Source organism: Tamandua tetradactyla, chromosome 21 (assembly GCF_023851605.1).
Source record: "Tamandua tetradactyla isolate mTamTet1 chromosome 21, mTamTet1.pri, whole genome shotgun sequence".
NCBI lineage: Eukaryota > Metazoa > Chordata > Mammalia > Pilosa > Myrmecophagidae > Tamandua > Tamandua tetradactyla.
The window spans coordinates 36,461,120-36,486,533 of record NC_135347.1 but is presented as its reverse complement, the minus strand read 5'-3'; the positions used below and the strand labels follow the sequence as shown (position 1 = coordinate 36,486,533).

The window sequence follows — 25,414 nt, the reverse complement described above, 5'->3', positions numbered from 1 at the left end:
CAAATAAATAAAATGGAATACCTCATTGGTCTATTTAAAAACTGCTTCTTCAAGAGTTTTTTTTTTTTTAATTTTTAAAATTCCACTAGTGACAATCTCTGCATAAATATTTGACCTTTCTGGGTGGGTTCCCATGTGCTTCAAAGGCCCTGCTATGGTTAGCTAGGTCTCTGTTATGTAAGTAGAACTAATGTTTTAAGAATTCCCAAAGGTAAATTTATGTAACGTCCCTCAGAAGTTGGTGGTAGCTACCCCTATTATACAAAACAGATGATAAAATCACAAGCATTATCACTCCCTGTATAATAGGAAATAGACACTTTCATAAAAGTTGTTCTAAGAGTTTATTAGATTTTGACACAATTGCCATAATCTGTATTGTGCTTTATAAAGGAAAGAATGCTTTGTGGGTAATGATGGAGAGTTTGTGATATTTTCAGTTCTCTGAGTAGCTTAAAGGAAATCTCTGAAGTTGGACAAAATATTGGCATTTTCTTCCTGACTGCTCTTCCAGCTATCTCTCTATAATAACCCTTTACTGTTGCCTCAAGTGTATCTCCAGTAATGCAAAAGACAGTAAGGGTTGAGGCAGGTGAATTCCTTTCTCTGTGCATTTAGTATTTCCTCCAAAACCCTTACCATTTGAACTCGAGCAAAATTTAAATGCCTCATATTGACTCAGGCCATGCTGAAGCTTGTCTTTGAATAGGAATTTGGTCCCTCTTTTTTTCTTTTGAAGGAACATTAAAAAGAAAAAACTAGAAGTAGGGGGAGATTACATTGAGATTTCCCAGACTTTGCACAACTACTCACCGACACCATTTCTTTTTTCCCCCAATACAAATAAAGCTTTTGGCCTAGACATTTAATATACTATTAATTAACTAGAGCAGAACAGCAATACCATTTGATTACTTTTTAAAAAATGGAGTCATAATTTTTCAGTATCATTTGAACTTACAAAAAGAACCAGTACATAAGTAAAAAAATCTAAATGTCCTTAAAAATATGCTCCCGGTGCATGCAAAAGAATACTTTCTTTTAACATTTAGACTGTAAAGGAAAGAAGATCCCAATAAATTTAAACTCACTTGAGACCAGTTAACTTTTTTTTTGCTTCTTAACCTAGGTGCCTTTAGAAAAGCACAAATTTAACCTTTAATTTCCAGCAAACCTTTCATGCTGTTGCTAGTTTTAACAGCATGTGGATAATTTAGGACTCTTAATGGTTTTTATTTGCATAGTATTCTTACATAATAAAAGATTTTTCCTTGGTTTTCTAAAATCTCAGCGATTCAGCTGGAATAAGTTCTATATGATAGCCACTGTACAAATTGTAGCTGTAAAAAGCTTATAAACTGAGGCAGGAGTAACATTTTCACCAAAAAAAAAAAAAAGGTTGTTTTATGTTTTTTTCTTCTGTGAATTACATTAATCATCCGTGAAAAGGAATAATTGAAAGGAGTGACACTATTGTAAGAATTCACGACATTAGTTTTTAAAGGTGGTTTTAATTCACACTCTACAGAGCAATTAGAAAAGGCTGATTCTAGATACTTTAATCAAACCATTGAATAGTCTCTGTACATACATACACACCATGTAAAGTCCTGGAATTTAAACAAGCTTCAACTTAATACCTGAGGCTTTTCCATGAAGTATAACAGTAGCTCTGCTTTTGTTTCTGGAGCATCAACTGCCTTACACATTTTTGTTTGTTTGTTTTTTAATCTAGGTGAGTACAAAACTCAAAAACATGAATGTTTAGGCAAATTTAACAAATGTATAAATTGAAATTAAAAGCATATTAAAAAGACTTGTTAACACAGAAGTAGGCTATCTTCAGCATTAGAGACACTGGATATTAAGTTCAAAGTTTAAAAAAGTTCCTATGGTTCTTCTATAAGATAGCTTACTCCTGCATTTTTCTTCACTTGAAAACACAAAATAATTCCATAAAAGTTACATTCAGAAACTTACTAAATTTGATTCTCACTAAACTTCACCTCCAGGTTTGATTTGACTATTGCCTGTGCCTGGCCAAGTCATAGTTGGTATTCAAATATTTATGAATACTCAATAATAATTTGGAATATTAACATAATGACCTTTAATGAACTTACTAGAAGTTTTGAGGAATATATTTGGCAGTCCAAATAGGATGTCATTCTAACACCTATCTGTTAGGTAGAAAAATCTTGAAATATTTTTTACATTGTAAAATTCAAGACTAAAGCAAATCAGGCAGCTCTCAAACGGCAAAATTGTACCTTACACAATTAAAAGGGGGTTAGAAATAGTTAAAATTCCACTAGTGACAATCTCTGTATTCAGCTTGTGAATGTAATAGTTTCTAAAAGCAGTCAAAATTCCTGAATATTACCTTCATTTCTCAAGATAGTTCTTATTCCTCTATCAGCTTCATTTAACGCTCACCCCTTTGAAGGGAAGGTCTTGGTTATCTGAACCAAAATCTGGATTTCTGTTAAATGTTATGTAAGAATAAGCACCCATCCCCCATCCCTCTCCCCCTGCACCACCAATAAAAGAGAGAAAGAAGAGTAAGTACTACTGATTATACTTATAAAAGATTGTTTTCTTTTTGTATTTAAAGCAGTGAGTATGTAGTCAACATTACCATTGAAATTCAATACAATGAAACAAAGAGGAATTAGCTGTTTGTTAATGCACTAAGTCCAAATGTATCAGACGTGTAAGACACCTGAGTATATCAGCACAAAACAAATCTCACACAAGATATAATTGAAAGTTATTTCAGATTGTCCCATCAGTCAAGTTTCTGTAGTAACATCAACTTCATTCATGGTATGTTATATTTTAGCAATAAACAGTGATGGTATACAGATGTAAGCATGTCATTATAAACTTGATGTGCTAAATAAAGCATTTTGAGGTCAAAGCCTTTCTGTAGAAAGGGTATTTAACTGACATTCTTTCAAGCATAGTGTATAAACAGATCAAAATAGTTTTATCATAAGAAACAGTATTTAACAACATATCTTTAAAATAAAAATACTTTAAAAATCAGTTTTGAGTAGATTTTTAAAGAATCATCCTTTAGAGTGAAATATATCTTTCTTGCTTCCAGCTTTTCTACATTTTTCCAATTCATTCCTTTAAAACAGCTAGCACCCCACCCCCACCCCCCAGTCTGTTAATAAAGTAGTGCAAGACATTGTCTGCAGCAATTTCAACCAAGCTCTATCCCTTAACAAATCAGGGAAGTAAGACATTTTCACCAAATGATTTCTCTCTCCAGAATTATATTCCCTCTTAATAGACCAGGGAGTTAGGTACAAAAATGACCATGCGAGTCTTGGAAATGCAATTTTAAGTAAAGAGTCTATTGTAAGTAGAGAAACATTTTTAAAGGTAACCTCCCCCCCCCCACACCCCACCAAGCAATTTATTTTACAAAACAGGTTTTCATGCATTCATATTATCAAGAATGATTTTTTCCATAAATGAATGTAATGAAAAACTAGCATATCACTTAGCACGCTGCATTCTCCTCTACATTAAAATTCACACTAATAACAAAAATCATAGTATGCATTAAAACATCAGTAGCCTAATGAGAAAGCAAACACTTTCTGTGACAACACTTGAGTGTTAAATTTCTTTAGATGCACAAAGGCATAATCTGACACCAAATGCAATACAGATTGAGTTTGCTAGTATTTTGACAATTGAACTAGGTTGCTAATTTGCTAACATGGTATAAGCTAAAGTAGTAGTAGGTATAAAAGTTCAGATAGGCAATCCTTTATAAACCTGGCAGTACTTATGTGTAGTCCTATGGCGATTTTAAGGTTTAGATGGAATGACAGAAGGTTTAAAAGTTTTCTTCATAGAATTTCAGAGTGTTGAATATCCTCTTGCAAGGATGAAGGTGCCTTCACTCATTAGCTTAGAATCAACCTAGTCATACAAATCCAAATAATTTGCAATGAAGTGAGTGTTGGGGCCTGAAGTCAGAGAATATGTTAAACTGAAATGTCTCCATTCCATTATTCAGGTTTTGGGATTTTTTTTTTCACTATTAAAATGTACAAAACATAGAAAACTGTAATGGATTACTTTTCAAATAAAAAATAGTCACATAAAAAAACTTTAAATTCAAATCAACATTCACATTTTACATAGATTTAATCAGAGCACAGCTGAGCATTTAATCTAATATTCTGGTTCTTTCACTTGTAATTAGAGAAGTGTATATCTTCCAGTGTTATCATTCTTACTATCTTTTTTTTTTTCAGTTTGTTACAGCTAACAGGGCTTTCACACAGCAGTAGCTAAACCTTTATCAAATTGATTTTGTACAATGGAAGTATATTTTCAAAGACATATAGCTTTGTACACTATTTACAGATTCTCTTGATCATGATAAAAAGACAAAATAAATAAAAAGCAGAAGGAAAGGAAATGCTGCTGAGGCTGAGGGCTTTTCTTTTATCTTCCCCAAACAGATGCTGGTCTCCTCAGTGCTTGGAGCTGGCTAGCCAAGATTGTTTTTCTTCCTTTTACACGGGCTATGAGAAGGATCTGGTTTCAGTTCTTGGTATTGCACCTGTTTAAACAGAGTTCAGAGAAAGACTGGTCAGGTGGCCACTTTCTGGCAAAGGAAGGAAAAGCCAAGGAATGAGAAATTATGCTTGGGGAAAAAAAATGTGCTCACTCTGTATGGGATCTGCAGCTGGGATACAGAAAACAATAGAATGATAGAGTGTGAGTCGGAAGGGAAATCCTGCCAGAAACTACAGGAAAGCCCTGATGTGAACTTTGGTTCACATCATGAACCAAATGGGCTGGGATCTTCACTGTCCATAACACATGACATTAACAGCAAAGCCATCTTCACCGGTTTGAAGGGCTGGACGCTGTGTTTCTGCACCTTGCTGAACAGTCTTAATCCCCATCCCGCCTCCCCCTTGGCTGATACCTAATCAGAAGCTCAAAGTTAGCCTTAATCAGTCCAACACAAGGAAAGAAGGTGTCCTTACAACCCGTCCTCTAGCTTTTGACATTTGTCATACTCTGAAAATAATGTGTGGTTAATGGGCATTAATCTTTGAAAGGATTGCAAAGATTTTTGAGATGTCACCTGTCTCACCTCACTGATCTCTACAATAGTTACACTTAGCCTCAAAAGTCACTTAATTCATGCAAATTCTGAAAAGAAGAATTTTCTCTTAAATTTCCAGTGACACATTTTATTTTCATTATCTATTATTCTTTTGTCCTTCCATCAGTTAATGGCGACTCAAAGCAGTCTCCATCACAAATTGCAGCTAAACCTTCCTTTGGAGGAGGATTCTCCCTGAGAGAGCTGGTAGGTTTTTTCTGCAACTCCCTTTCATCCTTCCATTACACAGATATTCTTTTCTGTAAGTTCTAGGATAACATCCCAAAAGAGCTAACTTCCTAAATGGCAAAATCTACTACAGGCCTTGTTAATTTTATCTCATCTAAAAGCTTTGAAATTAAAAGGATGTAAAAGTTAAAACTCAATGTCATGCTACATTAAAATAATAATAGTAGTAGTTATGAAACCTACATACCACTTGTACATCTGAAGGGACTCTGGAAAGAAAGTCAAGTAGTTCATTATTATCAATTGCATATGGATTCCGAAGCTTCTTTGTAAATTTATTAATACCTGAAAAAGTGATAGATCAAAATTTACTAAACTCTCCAAAATTGGGGGATTATTCTCTTGTTAAAGAAAGCACATTTCTGGCAAAATTGTTGCAGTGACTTAGAGATCTAGCTCCTCCTCAGCCTTGACTGAACAAATAAAAAAAACCCAGTCCTCTCCCTCCTTTCCCACTTTTCTCTTTCCTTCCTTTCCTTTTCCTCTTCTCTTCCCTTCCTTGCCCTGCCCTTCCCTTTCATTTTCTTTTTGTACTTAAATAGCTTCTTCTAAAATAGCTTCATCTAAGCAGGAAAAGTTTTGTATTTGTGAAACAAAAGGGCGTGTGGGGTATCTCGGAGGAAAGAATATCAAGCTTACTTGCTTTTTCTGCCAGCCTACAACTCTTATACATAATGAAACTTGTCTTTCTATGTTTTGGATCATACTTGTTTTTAAAGCAGGAGGTCTGGTTTATTGATTTCCTCTTTTTAAAAAGATATATCTTCTGGGGGAAGGGAGATGCTGTTATGCAAGCTATATATTTAGAAACGTAACCTTACTTTTTTTTTTTCCCCCAAAGTGACCTGAAATGAAAAAGGATTTACCTAGAGCTTTTAGAAAAAAATAAGTGGCTTTACATGGGATCTACAATGATGAAAACTGGGCCATATAACTAGAACTTCTAGGCTCTTATTGGCAGAGTTCATGTAGAATAAACTTCTGGAATCTTGATTTTGGTTTCTGTCTCCTTATGTGAGACCTGTGACTTAAATTTCGAGTTACTATTTCAGCAATCACCTACCACTACAGGAATGCCGTTCTTTTCAAATTTAATTTGATGAAACAAGAGGCCCAAACACATTCTCTAAAAATTACTTTTAAGACAGCTAGCCAGCGAGGCCACCCTAGGTTACATAAACAGATGTCTGCCATGAGTTTCAGTTTCTAAGAACTTGGGGAAACAAAACAGGAGGTTCACCACCTTTATTATACTACAGAGATGGCTCTGCAAGCCTGAGGCAGGTCTGACCCTGGGTAGGTTAGAGGTAATAAGTTGCTGCACGTGACACACTACCCTAATTCCTTCAATAAAACAGCATCTGTTTTAAATATCAGAAGAAGGAATGAAAGATGAGGGTTTGAACATATAATAGGGAAGCAAAAACATGGTAGAAGTGCCTCTTCCCTTGAATGGTGAGAGTGCTATCTTAGTTGATTTCTTTCAATTGTAGAAATTTTAGGAAGGGAAAAAAAAAAGAAAATCACTGTTCACCACCCCCCCCCCACACACACACACACACACAGGACGTAAAGGTGAACGATGATGCTAAGTTGTAAGAGGGCTTGCTCAAAATGTGACAAGGTGACCAAAAAGAATAGAGATAACAGGAATCTTAAAACTGGAGAGCTTAGAGGCATGCTCAATGTATTCCAGCATATTTCTTTAAAAGCCTTAAAAAGAACAAAGAAATTACCTTTGATATTTTTGTTTTCAATATAAGCAGATGCTTTTTGAAGTTAAAGACCCACTTGGGTTCTTTGCATTTTTGTACAGGTTTAGCAGTCTTAGGTGTATTGTATTCAGGGGAAATAGAGAATTCTACTTTTACCCAGTCTTGTTTACATAATCATTAATATAGCAGTTTCATATGTAAGTAGATCATGGAGACTGGAAATTGACTGTCCAAACCAAGAATTTTGTTATGAAAGAAAAGTAAGAAAGAACCATGAAGCAGAATGCTGAAACTGACCACCTCCTAAAGGGCATCTAAATCCTAGGAGCCGTGTGGCATGGAACATAATTAACGTTAAATATGAAGAACAGGGAAAAAAAATTCTTAAATTGTTTTTTGCAGAGGCATTCTAGTTTAGTACACACAAAGCAGATCTTTTGTTCCTCAACAGCCTGTAAATACCAAAGACCCTTTTCCTGCATCCTAAAGGTGACCTCTTAAACAGGCAACCGTGTGTAGTACCATGTTTACATATACTTCTACAAGATAAAGTACCACAGCAAAAAAGCATATTGTTCTAAATGCACCATATGGATCGAAATGCCTCCTTTTGTATATAAGTGGTGAAAATAAATCAGAGTGATATCTAGACAAAGCTACATTTTGATATATGAAGAATCTGCACAGCTCATGTTTACAGTATGATGGAGCCTATAGTGCCAGATAAGAAAAATGCATCTCGCATGTAGACCTAAATCTTTATACTGTTGTGATTTTTAACTGGCCTGTCTTTTTCCACCATGGAGTAGCTTCATGACCATAAATAAGAGAGCTACTGACAGTATAACTCATCCCTTAAAAATAGTTTGTTCTTAAGAACAACAGCTAAGACAGAGGGGGAAAGGGGGGAAAGAAGGCTTTACTTACCCCAGACAAGGACAATGTATCTGAGTGGAATGAAGTACAGGATGACCGTGAACACACAGAGGGCTACGATGGCCAGCCAGCTTAGAAACGGAACAGTCCAGTTGAAAGTACTAAATGAAAAATTAGCACATCAGCAACCTGAGCATTTCATATATTTTTTTTTAACCAAAGTTAAAAATAAATGTGATTCAGACTCAGAATCTTGGCACCTAGTTAGTCTGGATTTCTGACTGGAACAGAAGCCAATTGTAGTAGGCTAGCAGAAAACATGGGTTTGCTATAATTTGCTTAATTACGTGAACACAAGTCTGAGTTAAAGGGCCAATGATAAAGGGAATTGCTGCCGTCCACACTAGATCATCCCAGGTGACTTCAGGGACACTGGACTACTTGGGGGTTCCCCACATGGTAAAAAAGTCTTTGTTGTCTACTTAAAATTAGGACTCAACTTTGTTTTCTCCAAAATTTCAGAGAGAAGAATGCCCCTGGCTCTATCATTCTTCCTAGACAGATATTCTGCACACTGAAATATTCCGCACACTGAAAATAAAATGTTGCCAGCGCAGTTATAGACCTAAATATTTACAGTTTAAGTATCCTGAACTGTAGAATTCCTAGAGGAATACTCACTTCTTACCTTACCTATGTTTCATACAGAACTAAACATCAGGAAAGGGGGACAGAGCAGTTAACCTTGTAGGAACTCACTTTCCATCACTGTTCCTCTCAGAAATACATAGATAAACAACAGAACCCTTATTGCTTCTTATTCTCCCCACATTATTGCTTGAAAGGAGTAGTGCACAGCATGTAGTAGATACATTGGAAAGACTGTGAAAAGGGAATGGAAGCTGAAAAAAGTGGTTTGGAGCAGGGCAGGGCTGTCTGCAGTTCTTCCAGACTGCTGATTATTGGGGGTGTCAAGGGCAGGGTCTAGGAAGGCTGCAGGACTTCTGATGATGAAAAACATCAGAACAAAGAACAGAAATAGAGGAAGTTACAAAAAAGTACTAAAGAAATGAGAAGGAATTTAGTTGGATTAAAAGGAAAAATGAAGACAGAAAAAGCAAAGAAAGACAGTACAGAAAACCAGGGAAATAGAACATGAAAAGAACATGTAATAGTTTAAGATTTCTAACCCTTGTGTAGAAGTTCTATAGTATATCTCTGATAGTTTTTAAGAAAGGATGAGAACTGTATAAAGAAAGCAGAAATACTGTGTGGTGTCTCCAGAGTTGGGTGCAAAAATATAACTTATAGGCCTACTATTGCATTCTTTGAAATCTCTCACCAATGTACTATTACCTCAGAAGCATTAACATATCATGTTCAGTGAGTCTTTAGCACAGTTTAATGAAAGAGCTAAGGAATTAACCTAGATTCTGTGCAACTTTTGATGAGTCAAACTGTAGGCCCCAATTTCCCCTTTATAAAATGGAGGCAGATTTGTTGTATCAAGGGAGACTGATAGTGATGATGACATGTTTATGTGAATCAAGGTGATTTTAGAGGTAATCACCTCCAAGGAGTCTAAAGTATAGTTTTTCTACTTATAAGGCAGTAAGAGGTGCCCCAGAGATGCTTCAGGAAAATATGAAGTTGTACAAGATGTGGGTAAATGTCAATGTTTTAATTTCTTTTAATTGCCTGGTGATGTATGTTGTAGTGATTTGGGGGTGTTTCCCAGAACAGTATTTGAACCAACAAAGGATGACACAGTATGGTTTTTCCCCCCATATTGGGCCTCAGCATGACATTCAGGAGACAGTGCTTAGCTCTGTGGCATGTAACTTGATTTTTGTCCGTTTCAAGGTGAGTTTTTTTCCCCCTAGTAAAAGCCAAAGCTAGATCGCTTGGGTTATGTTGTTTTCAGTAACTCTTGGGATCTGGTTTATCTATATTTGCCTGTCTTTTTCCTGTCATGGCCAGAGTGAACATCCTGTAGCTATCACCAGGTAAAGGGTCATGCCTTTCCCTCCTTTACAGACATGTGTGCCACCCTTGCTTCTGCCTGCTTGTGGAGAGAACAGAAGGCTGAGGGTTTGCTTGCTTTCCTGTGGCTCAGCTCAGAGCCATACATCACACTATCCCCTCCATGTGCCAGGACACTGGTTCTTCATTCAGTAAACCCTCCTTCTGGGCAACCTCACTGAAAGGGCCCCTGTGTTCTCTCTCTCCTTGGAAGGTTAAATGGCAAAGAATCCTAACTAGTGTAGCTAATGTCAGAAAAAAGACTGCCCTTATGGAATCTAAATCTTGAATATGATCTTCCCCAAAAGAGAGAGATGCAATTCAAGAAAATTCTGGAATGGTTTAGTGACAAGATGTGGTAATTATGGAGGCTTTTCACTTTGTACTTAAAGACTGCTTTTGAATCTGCTTTTATATCCCATGTGTCTCCAGGGAAATTTTTCTTTCTTAACACCCAAAAGGTCGTTGTGCAAAAGCGATGGCTTCAACAAGACTCCCTGGATTCTAAGCCAGTTCCTATACTTCAGCAGAGAAAGTTCTACAAAACTCAGTTTTCCCCCAGGCTCATCCATGGCCAGAATCTGGTTGTGTCCTTCAGCTGGCCATTTTGTTTTCCAGCCAAGCACCTTCTCTGAGGCCTCATGTCACTCAATAATAAAGGAGTCTCTTCTCAGATACTCACCAGTCTGACCTTGGAGCTGACCCATGAACTTCCAGTATAAATGGTAAGTTTCTCTTAAGTATCAGCACACAGTGTAACCCAGAGAAAGAACAACATTCAATAGGGAAGTGTCCCAAGTTTAGAACTTTACATTGTGCTGCCATGGAAAGAGTTTAGAGGCCAAGGAAACATTCTTAGAAATGGAAATAAGAGGGAAAAGGAAAGAGAATGGATGTGGGAATTAGTCTTCAGACGTCTGCGACTGAATGTTGCTTAGAGACATATTTGGGAGGGAGAGGAAGGCTGTTCTAATATGATATAAGAAAGTGGAAACAGCACCTATGCATATATGGGAATGCACTAAACAAAAATATAAAATAAAACACATTATCCTTTGAAACATGAAAGGTACCGGATGGAATGACACACCTTTGAATAATTTACTCCTTCAAATTCTGTGTATAATCCAAGGATCCAAATCTGTACAATCCTTTTGGTTACGAATAATAAACAATGAATAGATACATAAAACTAGGAAAATATAAGCTTATCTGAATATGCAGCTCCCTTTCTCAAAGAAACCATTAGCAGTCATCTGAACACTAACTTCCACATACTTTAGTGTTATGGGACCTTAATATATTTTTAACAGTTAATCATTTTACATCTACCTTATTTTTATCACTAAACAGTTTTAAAAAGTATATTAGTAGATAAAATTATTTGAGATAAAATACAGGTATGTACGATTAACAATGTAAGTTTTAAAATTTTATATTAGACCCAAGGAAGCTATATTCCTTATTTTAAAGAATTATGGAAAGTGGGTTCTATTTTTTTAATTATAAAGATACTGTATCTTTATAATTAAATGGCAAAGTATTTAATCTATAATTATGACCCCATCTATTTAAATACAAATTTGAAAGAATTTAAGAATATTTTTTCTAGGGTGCTATTCATAATACAATTTTTTTAGAGCAACCTGATGAAAACATAACTTGACCAATAATAAAATACAGATGTGTCTTGATTACCTGTTGTTTTTTTAATTTTTCCTATCACAATTTATATTCCATTTAAGAACAAAGTCTTTCACTGTGAAAATGTGCTAAAATTTAGGACGGTGTTATTTCTTCAAAGCTACAAGTATGACTTCTTTCCAACCAATATGTTCTAAATTTCATGAAGGAGGCTGACAAAACGTTCATAAAACCAAAGACTGGCAGCAACAAAGTAAATAATGAGAAATTGACAAGTGATCACTCAGAGGGAATGTCCCTTGCCAAAAACAATGTGGCATTTCACCCTCCGAGAAACGAATGCCCTGTCCCACAGAAGACTGGCACCCACGTGTCAGCGTCACTCACTTCTTTATCCTTTCTCCAAAGGAAGCCACTTCATCTAGGATGTTCTGGACACTGACACATACTTCCTGGATGGCATAGATTTTATTTATAAATCCCTTTTTTTCACTGTCCTAAAATACAAAAAGAGAGAGATTCTGTTTAAGGTATTCTTCAGTGCTTAGATTCTTTGGGTTGTCCTTTTCGGGGGGTTTTATAACTTGGGATAACACAGTTCTTACCTCTTTTTATGTATAAATGGATAATTGGGGGCCATGAAAATTCAGGATATAAAGAGAGATGAAGGAGGAAGGGTACCCGGCGTCACGGACCTATGCTACTATACAGGTGACTGCAAAGTAGGAAACTCAGATTCTATTATCCTTGCCCTGATGAACAAACATTTTAGGTAGGAATGGGAGAGAAGGCAGGAGAGGTGGTGATCAAGGCAGGTGTTAGAATAACCAAACCTGGAACTGGGAAGTTGGGCTGGGCTGTCTGCACTGACCCACTCCGACTTCCCATTCAGCTCTCCCAATTTCTTTTTTTTTTTTTTTTTCTTTTTCTTTTCTCACATGGGCAGACACTGGGAATCGAACCCGGGTCCTCTGGCATGGCAACCATTCTTGCCTGCTGAGCCACTGTGGCCCGCCCTCTCCCAGTTTCTTGACCCCACTCTGTATAGTCCTATGCTTGGTCATGGCTTTAGATATTCCAACAGCAGAAAGTGCTGGGAGCAAACGAGAAGACCTGTGAGCAGTGAAAACTGTAAAAAGATGGCCAGGTCAACTGACAAGCTCCATTAAGTGGACACTTCCCAGGTAGTATCTTAAGGTAGATAAGGTTCACAGTAAGCCTGGACTCCTCTTAAGAATAATAATCATACACTTTATACAGTAGCATTTGCTATATTAGTCAGGGTTCTAATGTCACCTTATCCCCCACTCCCCCCACTCTTTGTACTCCTCAGTTCTTCATTTTAAAATTTCTGCTGAATTTAAGCAAAGCTGGTTGCATCACAGAATGGGTGGGTGGTATTAAACATGAAGCACCCAGAGTGTCTTGTGGGCCTAAGGGAAACATACGTATTTTGTAATTTGGGGAAGAAATAGTGGTGGCCTTTCACGATTGAAAATTCTGCTTAGTAGCCTGGCATCATAGGCGCTTGCCTAGGCTGTTTGGTGGAGACCATCCAACCCCGATTCCATGACTCCATTCCTCCATGCCAGCTTGAATTTCTATGGAAATATAGATCCAATTTCATTACTCTAACTTCTTTTGAACACTTGCAAACTGTGCCAGAACACTTGAGACCTCATGTGGCAGTCAGTGCTTGCTGAAAGCAGCCAGGAAGCTAGAATAATAATGTCATCATGTTGCACATTTACATTTCATTTCAGGAGACTCTAAAGCACTTTACACTGTGAACACTTGGCCAGGGCTGGCAACCTGCCACTTGAGAAACCAAGGGCACGTGAATAACATGTGTACACATCCTCCAAGGACAACAGGGTTTGCTGGGACCAAGGACATGGAGGCTAGTTTTATAATTTGATCTTCAGTATTGATACCAATTACTTAGAACCTTCATTTTAAATATAATTCCCATGGGAGATCTTTTCTATATTATACATCTTGCCTATGCCAAACAGATTGTAGGGAAATGAGGTAGATAAGATATGTAAAGCTTCTCAATAACAGTGTAGGGAAAAATCAGCTATTCTTGGGTTCCCTGATATCTTCAGAAATTACCCTTCATTTGCCATTACACACATGGGTGCATCAAATTCTTTTCTCTTATTCCAGGAATAAACCAAAAATGCATTAATTCAATTATGCAATTTAACATTTTGGAATAAAATAACCAGTAGTTTCTTCCAGTTACTTTCATAACTACAGAGTTGGTCTAGTCTAATAAATACATGGCCTTTAGTGTTTTCTTCTCTCAAGTGCCAGCTAAGTTCATTTACGTCTATTACTCTGGCATGCTTTTATAAATATTTTTCTACATGCAGAATAAAACTAGAATCAAAGCAAGCTGATTATACAATGAAACTCCACTGAAAGTGTCTTAACACTCAAAATTATGATGGGAAAATATTTCTTCACAATAGTAGTAAAATATAGAAAATACTTAGGTATAACTTTAACAAGAAATATACAGAATTAATAACAAAGAAAGTAGAGATACTGTGTTTTTGCACTGGAACACTGAATACTATAAGAATTTGTCTTTCATGTGAACAAAGGAGTTGCTTGAAATTGCATTAAACCTAACAGATTTGGAGTGGAGTGAAATGGGAAAAAATTGATAAAATGTTTCTCAAATTTGTTTGGAAGAATGAAGGTCTAACCACAAGCAAGAAACTTTTGCAAAAAAGAAATAATGAGAACGCATTTATTGTACCAGAAATTTAAATATTAACTAATAATTATTTTTAAAATATGGCATATGGGCATTGAAAGAGATTGATGATATGATAAGGTACCATTACAAAAAAGGAAATAAATGTTACTAAGCAATTTGGGAAAAATTATGTTAAAGCCTACTTCAAACGATTCTCAAATCTAATAACACAAATCTACATTAATATCTGCCTCAAACAGCCCCCAAAACACTCCATACATTTAGATTAACTTCAAAGTAAAAAATGAATTATAAAAACAGAAGGAAGTATAGATAAGTTATTTACTGTCCTTGGAATACAGAACATACAAAGGAAAATAATTGATAGCAATGATTACATAAAACTAAAAACATGTCAAAAGTCGAATTTAAAAGACTAACCAGAGAAAAATTGCAACAATAATTACAAATGAAAGAATATTTCATATTCAGTAAATATCTGAAAAAACTTTCATCGACTTTTGTTAATACCAAAAACAAGAGAAAAACTCCTAATGGGTTGGGTGGAAGATACATCGAGTTGATAAACTTCTATGAGATACAAAATACTGTTTAGCGAGAACATTTAATGGCAAGAAAAAATGCTTATATCCTAATAGAAAGTGAGAAAAGCAGGAAATAAATGTGATGTGACATAATCTTAATAATTTAAAAAATGGGTAGGTTAGAAAAAAAGGAAAGGAATGTATCAAAGTATTTTGGTAACAGAACTTTATCTTCTTCCTCATAACTTCTTGTAAAATGTAACTTCTTAGCAATTAATGTTTTACTTTTATAATTAGAATATTTCCCTGATTTTCTCCAATTTTATTAAAGGAAAATGGGTCAGAGGAAATAAATGAATTGGTACTCATTGAACATGGTAAATTATTTGTGTTTTTTTCCTAATGTATTTTTTGTATTTTTATAAGCTGTAAGTTATTCTTAGAAAGAATATAAACACACTAAGACTGTAAAATGTTTTTCACTTGCTCATTCAATCCTTGGGCCATCCTACAAGGTATATATTTTTGTTCACGCTAAAGAAGAAGAAACAAGCTCAGGGACTTTCACAGAACTTAGGTTGGGAATGATTACTTAACTCCATAGCCTGTACTCTCCATAAAATATCATGTCACCTTCCTATTCTCTTCAGGAAGGTTTCAATTCCTAAGCAAAATTCCTGTGAGATAAACAAGGAAAGAATTGAACACCTGGAAACTTTTAACTAGACACATGCATTAGCTTTGTTTGTCCCCATTATGAAGTTGATTATGCAGCTACAATTTTCATCAAGGAAATGAAAATCCAGAAATTTTTACCTTAAAGGTGAGAAGTAGAGATGTGTTAGAATCTACAAGATCTAGTCAGTAATGAAACATATAAATATTAAATATGTGACCCTCATTAACAGGATATGTCATTTAAAGTATCTATAAAGACCATTTGAGTAGACACTTAAAAGTCCAAGTGCTGACATGTTAATTACTGAAGACTTTTTAAAATCTTGCACACTTGATTTTCTTCTGAACTCCCCCCACCACCCCCAGCCACCAAAAGCCCAATAAGATGGTCTGTAACACTGGCAAAGTTTTGTAAACCAAATGCTTTGGGATGAAGTTTTTTTTTTTAAATCTATTTCATCATATTCTGTAGTCTTGAATGAGTAAACTAATTATTCTTTATATGCAGTATATGACCCAAAACTGCAACAGGTAATGGAATTGCTCTGTGTTACACTGTAGTACTTCACTTTTTCTCACTAATGTTCAATACTCTGTTAGTACAGAATACATTGGTACATTTCTTTTATTGTTGTATTTGCTTCCTTTTATAAACCAACTTGGATAGAAGAAATATCATAGCATAGTTGATCATCCAAAGACTTGGTAGTAACACTTGTTTTATAAAAAAATGCATTATTAAGGTTACTTTTGAAGACATAAAAAATTACCTGTAAATAGTTGTAACTGTAAATCTGAGAACATATGAGATTTGTAGTGCACTATTTCTAATGATTTTGTACATTTTTTAAAACATCTTGCTTAAGTTTTAATAGTCCATATAACATCAATAACTGCAAAACGTGAAATACAGTGCTTCTCTAATACTTACCTATTTTGCTGTGTATCATATGCTGTGACATACCATAACAGAGACTCTTCCAAAGAAGTATCTAATTCCTAGCTTTGAGATATTTAGGAAAATCCAAAGACCTAAAGAATGTGTCAAATTTCTTAAAAAGGATTACACCTTACGTATTTGGAAAACTTGTCGACTTTCGACAAATGCCGCCCCCTTCACTGATCATGTTCTGAATGGAAGAAAGAAGTTAAAGTGGAGGCATCAGGGGTGTGTATTCTGGAACCGGTTCCTCATATCCAGCTGCATCTTGCCACAATCATGAATGCTATTTAGGGTCCCTACCAAAGTGGACACCGCCAGCCCTGTTGGCTTCATAGAAAACGAATCTGTTGAGCCCCATGCTGTATTGATCACAGTTAACATGTTATATAGATTATGTTTGCTCCAAATATTTCTGTTATAAGGCCAACATTTCACTTTCTTTCTAGAGAGGGAGAATATCTAACAAGTGAAAGAAGGATGCTATTAAATCTCATGCCACAAAAATTAACATAAAATGGAACTTTCCCAGCAAACCAAACCACCTGATCATCTCATTACCTGGAGGAAGCATTTAAATTGTTAAAAGGGCTAATCTTGGGAATAGTTTGCTTTTCCTTTAAACTCTTGCTATGCAACTTCTGGCAAAAAGTGAGTGAGAAGGTTGATACTTGCTATGATACAATTTTATATATTTATAAAATTATATATTTATAAAATTTTATATACATATGTTCTAGTTTGCTAGCTGCTGGAATGCAATATACCAGAAACAGAATGGCTTTTTAAAAGGGGAATGTAATAAGTTGCTAGTTTCCAGTTCTAAGGCCAAGAAAATGTCCAATTAAAACCAGTCTATAGAAATGTTCAGTCAAAGGCATCCAGGGAAAGATACCTTGGTTCAAGAAGGCCGATGAAGTTCAGGGTTTCTCTCTCGAATGGAAGGGAACATGGCAAACACAGGGCTTCTCTCTCATCTGGAAAGGCACGTGGTGAACACAGCGTCATCTGCTAGCTTTCTCTCCTGGCTTCCGGTTTCATGAAGCTCCCTGGGAGTCTACCAAAAGGGACTCTCTCCAAAATGTTTCCTCTTTTAAAGGATTCCAGCAAGCAACTCCACCTTCAGTGGGTGGAGACACACCTCCACGGAAATCATCTAATCAAAAGTTACCACCCACAATTGGGTGGGTCACATCTCCATGGAAACAATCAGAATGCTCCCACCCAGCAATATTGAATGAGGATCAAAGGGCATGGCTTTTCCGGGGTCCACCACAGATTCAGACTGGCACAACATATATAAACTCTACCACTGACTATTCTATCACATAGCATGAAGTCTCTAAGTGTGTTTGGAATATGTTTATGTTTCACATGATCTTCTTCTATGCTAAGATAACTTTGGTGTACAGCTTTCTCTAGTTTATTCAGTAAAATGCCCTGCAAAACAGACTTCCTCTCAGATTTATACTTCTACCCATATAAAATATAGTAGATACAAAGAATAGATGATCAAGGCATACAAAAAAGCGACCCAATGTTTTCTCTGTGCCAGTGTTCCTTCTGTTTCAGATATAGAAGACTACAATTCAGCTCAAAACCCAGAATACTGAAATTCTCACAGAATAGCTTAGCAACTCAAAGTCCCTTGGCTGCTCAATCTTCACTAGTTGTTTCACTCAGTTCTAACTTTATCAGATCTCATCCAGTTTACTTGGTGCCTTGGTCCTTTTCCTGATATATCAGCCTTAAAAACAGGAACTTTGAGACACTGACTGATTCTGAAAGATTTAAGATTAAGAGGCCAGATGGGCACCATTTAACAAGATGGTATTTTTTTCTCTTAAAAAAAATTTCTCTAAACCATTTATATTTCAGCATTGTAAAGAGGACTAAATTAAATAAGATAATACATGTAGAGCTCCTAGTACAATGCCTATACTTCCACGGATCATTTCTATAGTTTGTTCATACAAATTGTTTAGAAGTAGAATTAAAATTAAGGATAGAATTCCTTATTAAAAATAATTCAAATTATTTTTCTTTTGGCATATTAGAAATAATTCCCAAATATATGAAACCTTTTGTGCATGCTTAACTTTGTTCCACGTGAGTTATTGTTCACTAGTCAGATTCCCTTTTAGAAAATGATGGTAGATTCTTTATAATGTTACATTGAGAAGATCTTTTTCCTGTTTCTGCTGACTTGGCAATGTGGCCTTTTTTTTTTTGCAGAATGAGCATTTACTTTTGGGCCTTTTTTTTTTCTTCCTCTGTTACAACATATTCTAAGTTTTCAGTTTCTACAATGAGATTTGTAATAGCATTTAGTTATGCTTTCCTTGCTTTGGCTTAGCATAGTACGTTTACATATAACTTTAAAGGAGATTGTAAAGTGACAAGAATTTGTAGAGAAATGTCTCCAGGCCTAGGCAGACTGAACAATAGGCATTTTTTAAATGGCAGTTAGCATTATGATGAAAGCCTGGAAGGAAAGTGGAAGAAAAAGACACAGAAAAAAAAAAAAAAAAAAAGAGGATACAGATGTACCTGCTGTCAGGAGTCAAATTTCCCTGAAGCCAAATTTCTTGCTCATACCCCTCATCGTGTAGGCCCTAAGGCAATTACAAATCTTTCTAATCCTAATGATTTAAGAAAACCTCTTATAATTGTCCTGTAAGTACTAGAAAGCTCTTAAAAGATTAAGACTATATATCAAATTCAGAATCTTTGACTTAACCTCCTTATCAACATGTAGGAAGGTACTTTCCAGAGAGTGGCCTTACACATTGCCCATCTCAGTCTTTTGTCCCAAGTTCTACTTTGAGATGGACTCAAGTGAAGGGCCAAAGAAACCTAGATCCAGGCTGACATTGATAGAAACTAAAACGAGCTGGGAGGCTACTGTTACCAAGAAACGAAAGAGGAAAAAAAGTGGCAAGGCTACTTTAACCCACTACAGTACAAGGCACGGGTGGAGATAAGAATTTGCAGGCCTCAAGGGCTTTTCTGTGCAGTCAAAACGAACCCATGATGGAAAAGTTTGAAAACGTGAAAGCCCATTTGGGATTATAGGGGCCTTGGACAAGTCTCTGCCTCCCCCTTAGACCTCATTTAAAAAGAAGAAAAGGTTAGACAAGGTGTGCCCTAAAAAGAGGTTACTGTTTAGCCATTTTAAAGAAAGAGAGCAAGGACTACGAGCAGCCTCTGCCCCTACAGAGCCATTTGAAAACTTATTTGAGGAAATTGCTGGCAGGTGGAATTTCTGCCCTTTCCATGGGTTCAGTTGAGTGCCAATACCAAACAGAAGAGCCAAGTTTGTTTATGAATCCAAAAGGCAAGTGCTGTGCTAGTGTTTCTTTGTCCAAACTTCTAATGAAAAAGTTGTGCTTTGCAAAAACTTGAAATTCTTTTTCACTTTCAAATGTGTTTAAATATGGTTGAAGCAAATATAGAACTAGAAAAGACAATATAAGAACTTAAAGAAAACTGTGAGCACTCTCTATCTAATTCTAAAGACCATAATCTTATTTAGAAGATGACTAGATTTGTGTCTGTCTCTATTGCTGAATGTGGTCCATATCCCACCTCCAGCATTTCCTTAGCTAGGTGATTTTGAGCAATTTCCTTAACTTTATCTATAAAATGAGGAATAACAATGAAAGCTATCTCTGTGATGGCTATCAAATTAATTTACCTATTTAAAACATCACAGACGTCAGGAACATAGGAAGCGCTCGATAAACATAGTTATTAACAGTAATATTTTAACAATTTAAAGGAACTGAAAAATGAAATGCTACAAAACTTTTCAATATTAAGATTTATGAAATCTTAAAGAAGGCAGACTTTTCTCCTTTCGCTGTATCTCAAGAATAGTAACTTGTTTCATTGTCATATATACCAATCACATATAATCCTAACAACATACAAGGGTGCCAGGTATAATTCTCATTTCCTACATGCAAAAACTGAAGATGGGTGTCTAAAGTTACACTTAAACTTTTACCCCAACAGGAGCACCTTCTCCTTTGTATGGCTTCCAGCCATATTTGTTCTCACTTGAAATTTGGGATTTAGAACAAAGGTGATGTGAGGAGAAAGCTCATGTGCATGGTGCTCCCTACACACTGGAAGTTGTATGCTCTGCTTAGGCCAGTGCAAGACACATGGCTTTCATGGTGTGGGTGCATCTGTCAGTGCTTATGCAGATGAAAACGTCCCATGAGAACCAGAGATTTATTCTTCAGCAGGCCTCATGACTGAATCAGGGCCAGCATATTATATAATCTTAACACAAGCTCTCTGGCCAATCTAATAGGACAGTTTTTAATCAAAGACAGACTTCTTTGATTAAGCATACAAAAGAACATAAATATGGGGGTATAGCACCCTCAAAAGTTTTTTTTTCTTAAATACATTTGTTATAAAAATATCATTTACCTTTATAAAGCACTTTATGGTTTATAAGGCATTTTTAATTGATCTTCCCACTCACAAGAGATGGCAGGGAGAGGTAGTTTCCTCATTTTACAGATATGGAAACCAAAGCTTTGAGATGCTAAGATTTCATTACTAGTAAAAGAGTTCCTCAAATTTGAACCCATGTCTTATGATTGAAATTGGGGCTCCTTTCGGTCAAAAAGCAGCTGGATCTTTTAAGGTATTTTTTTATACATAGTTTTAGGTATTTAAACTTGGTTCTTCCCCAAAACTAACCTGACTTATAATCAAATTGTGTGAGGAAAGACTCATATTAGTATTAAAAAAAAAAAAAAAAACTTTGTTATATCTCCAAAACCAAGTAATGGTTACTTTGTCAAATCCAGAGGCTATTTTTCTTTACAAACATTTTACAGGACACACTTGTACCTTACTTAAAAAGCACATCTGTTGTAAATTACTTCCTTCTAGAAAGGGAGAGAATCACCAACCTCTCTCTCATCTGAGCTTAAAAGAGATTTGTTGACATATTCTGAGACCGGCATAGACAAAACAGCACAGGAAAGAAGAGGCGGTCAGCAGGACGAGGGTTCGGCTTTGCTTAGTAAACTCATTCCACATGCCCTGTGAACCATTAGCTGTTTTTTATTTCCTGCTTTAAAGATCTGTAGTGAAAATAAGCTGGGATAGGGAAAAGCTGCACTTATCCCCCCCCCCCCCCCCAAGATGCTGTTTTCACAATAGGCGCATACGAGCCACCTTCAGCAAACTCAGGTCTTTAATAACCCATTTTTCAAACACTACCGGTGTTTCCTTTCCAAACAAAGATGGACTGTGACTGGAATCAGTTTCATCATTTGTATGGTTACAATTGCCACGTTTCTGGAAATAATCGCCATTTAAATACTGGATAATATTTTTATATGAAGTCAACAACAGTTTTATTGCTGTTTAATTTTCATGATTGGTCTGGTTGCTACAAGTTTTTAGTTTTCTGAGAACATGATGTTGGGGCGGAGGTGGGGGGAAGAAAAAACAATTTTAAGAACAAATGAGAAAAAAAGCAATACTAAAGTTGTGTTAATGGCCTGACTTGAAGCCACCAACAAAGGAAATTAGAATTAGGAAAAAAATCGGTTCCACTATTTTGGGCTTTTCCTTCAGTTTCTCTATAAACTACATAATATGATGTCATCCACCATTTTTAGATGTTTGCATAATGTGAGAAATCATGGACAGGATTGAGACCCTAATTATTTCCTTTAAGAAGATAAGGGCTCTTAATGAGAGTCATAAAAGCAGAGGTGATGTCAGTACAAATAAAGGGCCAGGCAATCTGGAGGGCTCTGGGCCATCATTCTCTATTGATGCCACATGTAGCACATACCTGAACAACAGCTTCATGCTCTATGGGATGCTGCTGATATATGGACTGAGCCTATCCCTTAAAGCCCCTCCTTACTGCGGACTAAATCACTAAAACAGGCTCCTTCTGATGTCATCCTGGAAGAAAACACCAAAGGTCTACTTTGTTTAGTTAAAGGCAATGTTGCGTGGATCATACCCTTCTAGTTTATTTGCATTTTGGGGGCGAGGGTGTGGAGAAGGCAGGGGGTGAAGGAGGTGGGGAAGGGATAACAAAACAAAACAAAATCATTTTGGAAAGTTCTAGTTTGCTAGCTGCCTGAATGCAATATACCAGAAACGGAATGGCTTTTAAAAAGGAGAATTTAATAAGTTGCTAGTTTACAGTTCTAAGGTCGAGAAAATGTTCCAATTAAAACAAGTCTATAGAAATGTCCAATCTAAGACATCCAGGGAAAGATACTTTGGTTCAAGAAGGCCGATGAAGTTCAGGGCTTCTCTCTCAAGTGAGAGGGCACATGGCGAACATGGTCAGGGTTCCTCTCTCATCTGGAAGGGCGCATGGCAAACACAGCATCATCTGCTAGCTTCTTCTCCTGGCTTCCTGTTCATGAAGCTCCCCAGGAGGCATTTTCCTTCTTCATCTCCAAAGGTTGCTGCCTGGTGGACTCTGCTTCTCATGGCTATGCTGTTCTGCTCTGCTCTCTCTGAATCTCTCTCATTCTCCAAAACATTTCCTCTTTTATAGGACTTCAGAAACTAATCAAGACCCACCCAAATGGGTGGAGACATGCCTCCAGCTAATCCAGTTTAACAACCGCTCTTGATTCAATCACATCTCCGGGGAGATGATCTAATCACAGTTTCAAGCATACAGTACTGAACAGGAATTAGAAGAAATGGCTGTCTTTACAAAATGGGATTAGGATTAAAACATGGCTTTTCTAGAGTACATACATCATTTCAAACCAGCACAGAAAGCATGCCAAATTCTTACACTGGGGATGGCCTTTGGTCTAATGGATGGAATAAGTCCTTTAGAAAGCCTAGTTTGTGTCTGCATTTACAAAAGAAGTGGGGTGGATGTGGGTCGAGGCCATGGTGCCCTTTCCTGGGTTTGTCCTTATCTGAGAAACCGATGCTGCGGCCTTGAATCCTGATCTCGCATTTTACAAGCTAGGTGACCCTGTGTACATTGCTTAACCTTTCAGAGACTCAATTTCCCCATGAGTAAAATAGAGGTAATGTCTGCTGCATAGTATTGCTCTTTTCTTTTTCTTTGCATTTAGAGACCTGCTTGTCATGCAGTTCCCTCATCACCTCCCCGTCGGAACACTAATCTGTTTAGTCAAATCTCAGTCCATTTCTTTTATTCATTTATTCAATAAATATTTATTGAGTGCCAACTACATATCAGACACTATTCTAGATTCTAGGGATACAATGATAAACAAGACAGCACCAAACAAGCATATAAATAAACAAGCAAACAGGACAGCAGAGCATGAAAAGTGCAATGAAGAGTCTCGAAATAATTGTGTGTGGAGGTGAAATCTCATGGCAAGTTCTTGGCTTGGCTTCCTTGCCTGATTTAAAAGTCCAGTCTGAGATTCCATATTAAAATTTCCAACAAAGCAAACTTAAAAACGCCTAAGGGTAAATTACCATGCTCGATGTACCTATGTAAATTTTCAGGCCAAATCAAGTAAAACTTGCCTTATTTTATAGTCAAGAATAATTTTTCTTTAGGATTATCTTTGATCGAAGAGGAGACTGTAGAGAGAAATGTATGTCTCAGTAGAAAACTACCGCATACTCCTGTGCGTCATCAGGTTCTGTGCCCGCTCATTGTGACTGAGCTGTTCTGCATCCCCTTTGTAAGCTACATGGAACTGCATGGTTTTATTACCTACCTATAAATTGGGCTGGATCCTGTCATTTTGCACATATTGTCATCCTTTCACTATTTTCCAAATCTTGCAGTTTCTTTCAGTATCTGGCTACAACCCTCCAAGCTATCTGTTTCCGAGTTTCCTCCCACCCTTCTGTCTTGATGTCGTGACAGAAGCCTGACTGCCCGGAGACTCCAGGTTGTCTTGTAGCTGGGCTTTTCCCCAGGATCTAAAGGAGCAATGCCAGGGAAAACTGACAACTTGATAAATGCATCATATGACTCCCCCTGCAGCAGACCATGCATTGGCGAGATTTCTCACTGAAGAAGTCTGGTCAAATGTTCAAGTCCTATACGCCCTTACATAAGGAGTAGCCACATGGTGAACAGCACCTAAAGCCATCTACATCTTAACTTCAAGAAATTCAAGGACCGGTCCCATAGAACAAATTTTCATTCACTTGTCTCTGTTTATGGTACAGAATAGTCAGCGAGGGCTACTCTAAGGAAGAATGTGGTAGTTGAGAAGTATTTCTGTCAAAGTCTCATCAGGGACACGGAAACCACTCTAGTATTTCACACAGATAATTTGACACAAGTAAGTACTACAGGGGTGATGGAATCAAATAAAAGAGTGTGGCAGACATTAACTATGCAGGCAACCAGTTCCAGAGGGAGATGATGTTACTGGATCCCAGTTAACAGACCACAGGGACAGAACTTTGTAGGATTTGGATTAATGGGGAGAAGCTGTCAGGCTACTTGGGAGCTGACCCATAGAGGAGACCCAACCATCCAGTTACTGATGGAAAATGCCCCCAAAGGAGGCAGAGAGAAGTCTTCCGTTTTTTTCCTTCCTTCTTCCATTCAGTCTCCTTTCAGCATCTCCCATTGACTAAATCCCAAAAACAAAGTCCTTGTTAAAGGAGCTGGGGAATGATTGCAGACTGGGGGGGGGGGGGATCAACCTAGGAGCAAACAAACAATAACCAGCACTGGAATCTGAATGACTGAATATGGAGAAGGAGCTAACCCTCAAATCAGTGGAAGAAAGAACAGTAATGCAAATATGATACAACAGAAAAAAGCTTGACTCATTTCAGGAAGCAGAGGATGCCTGGCGCATGATAGCAAGGTGAAGGGGAGAGTGGCAGAGGAAGAGATCAGAGGAGGCAGTACCGCAGGGGCCC

General features: G+C 36.8%; 1 protein-coding gene across 1 annotated transcript in view; it reads right to left on the bottom strand.

The window, feature by feature from the left end:
• Positions 1-1,076: 1,076 nt before the first annotated feature.
• MCTP1 (multiple C2 and transmembrane domain containing 1) overlaps positions 1,077-25,414 on the bottom strand; it is a 599,962-nt gene continuing 575,624 nt past the window's right edge. The window contains exons 14-17 of the mRNA XM_077138660.1: positions 12,040-12,149; positions 8,038-8,147; positions 5,583-5,680; positions 1,077-4,591 (exon numbers count right to left, since the gene is read on the bottom strand). Coding sequence (XP_076994775.1) covers positions 4,520-4,591; positions 5,583-5,680; positions 8,038-8,147; positions 12,040-12,149 — 390 coding nt within the window. The 3' untranslated portion in view covers positions 1,077-4,519. The remainder of the gene's footprint in view (positions 4,592-5,582; positions 5,681-8,037; positions 8,148-12,039; positions 12,150-25,414) is intronic.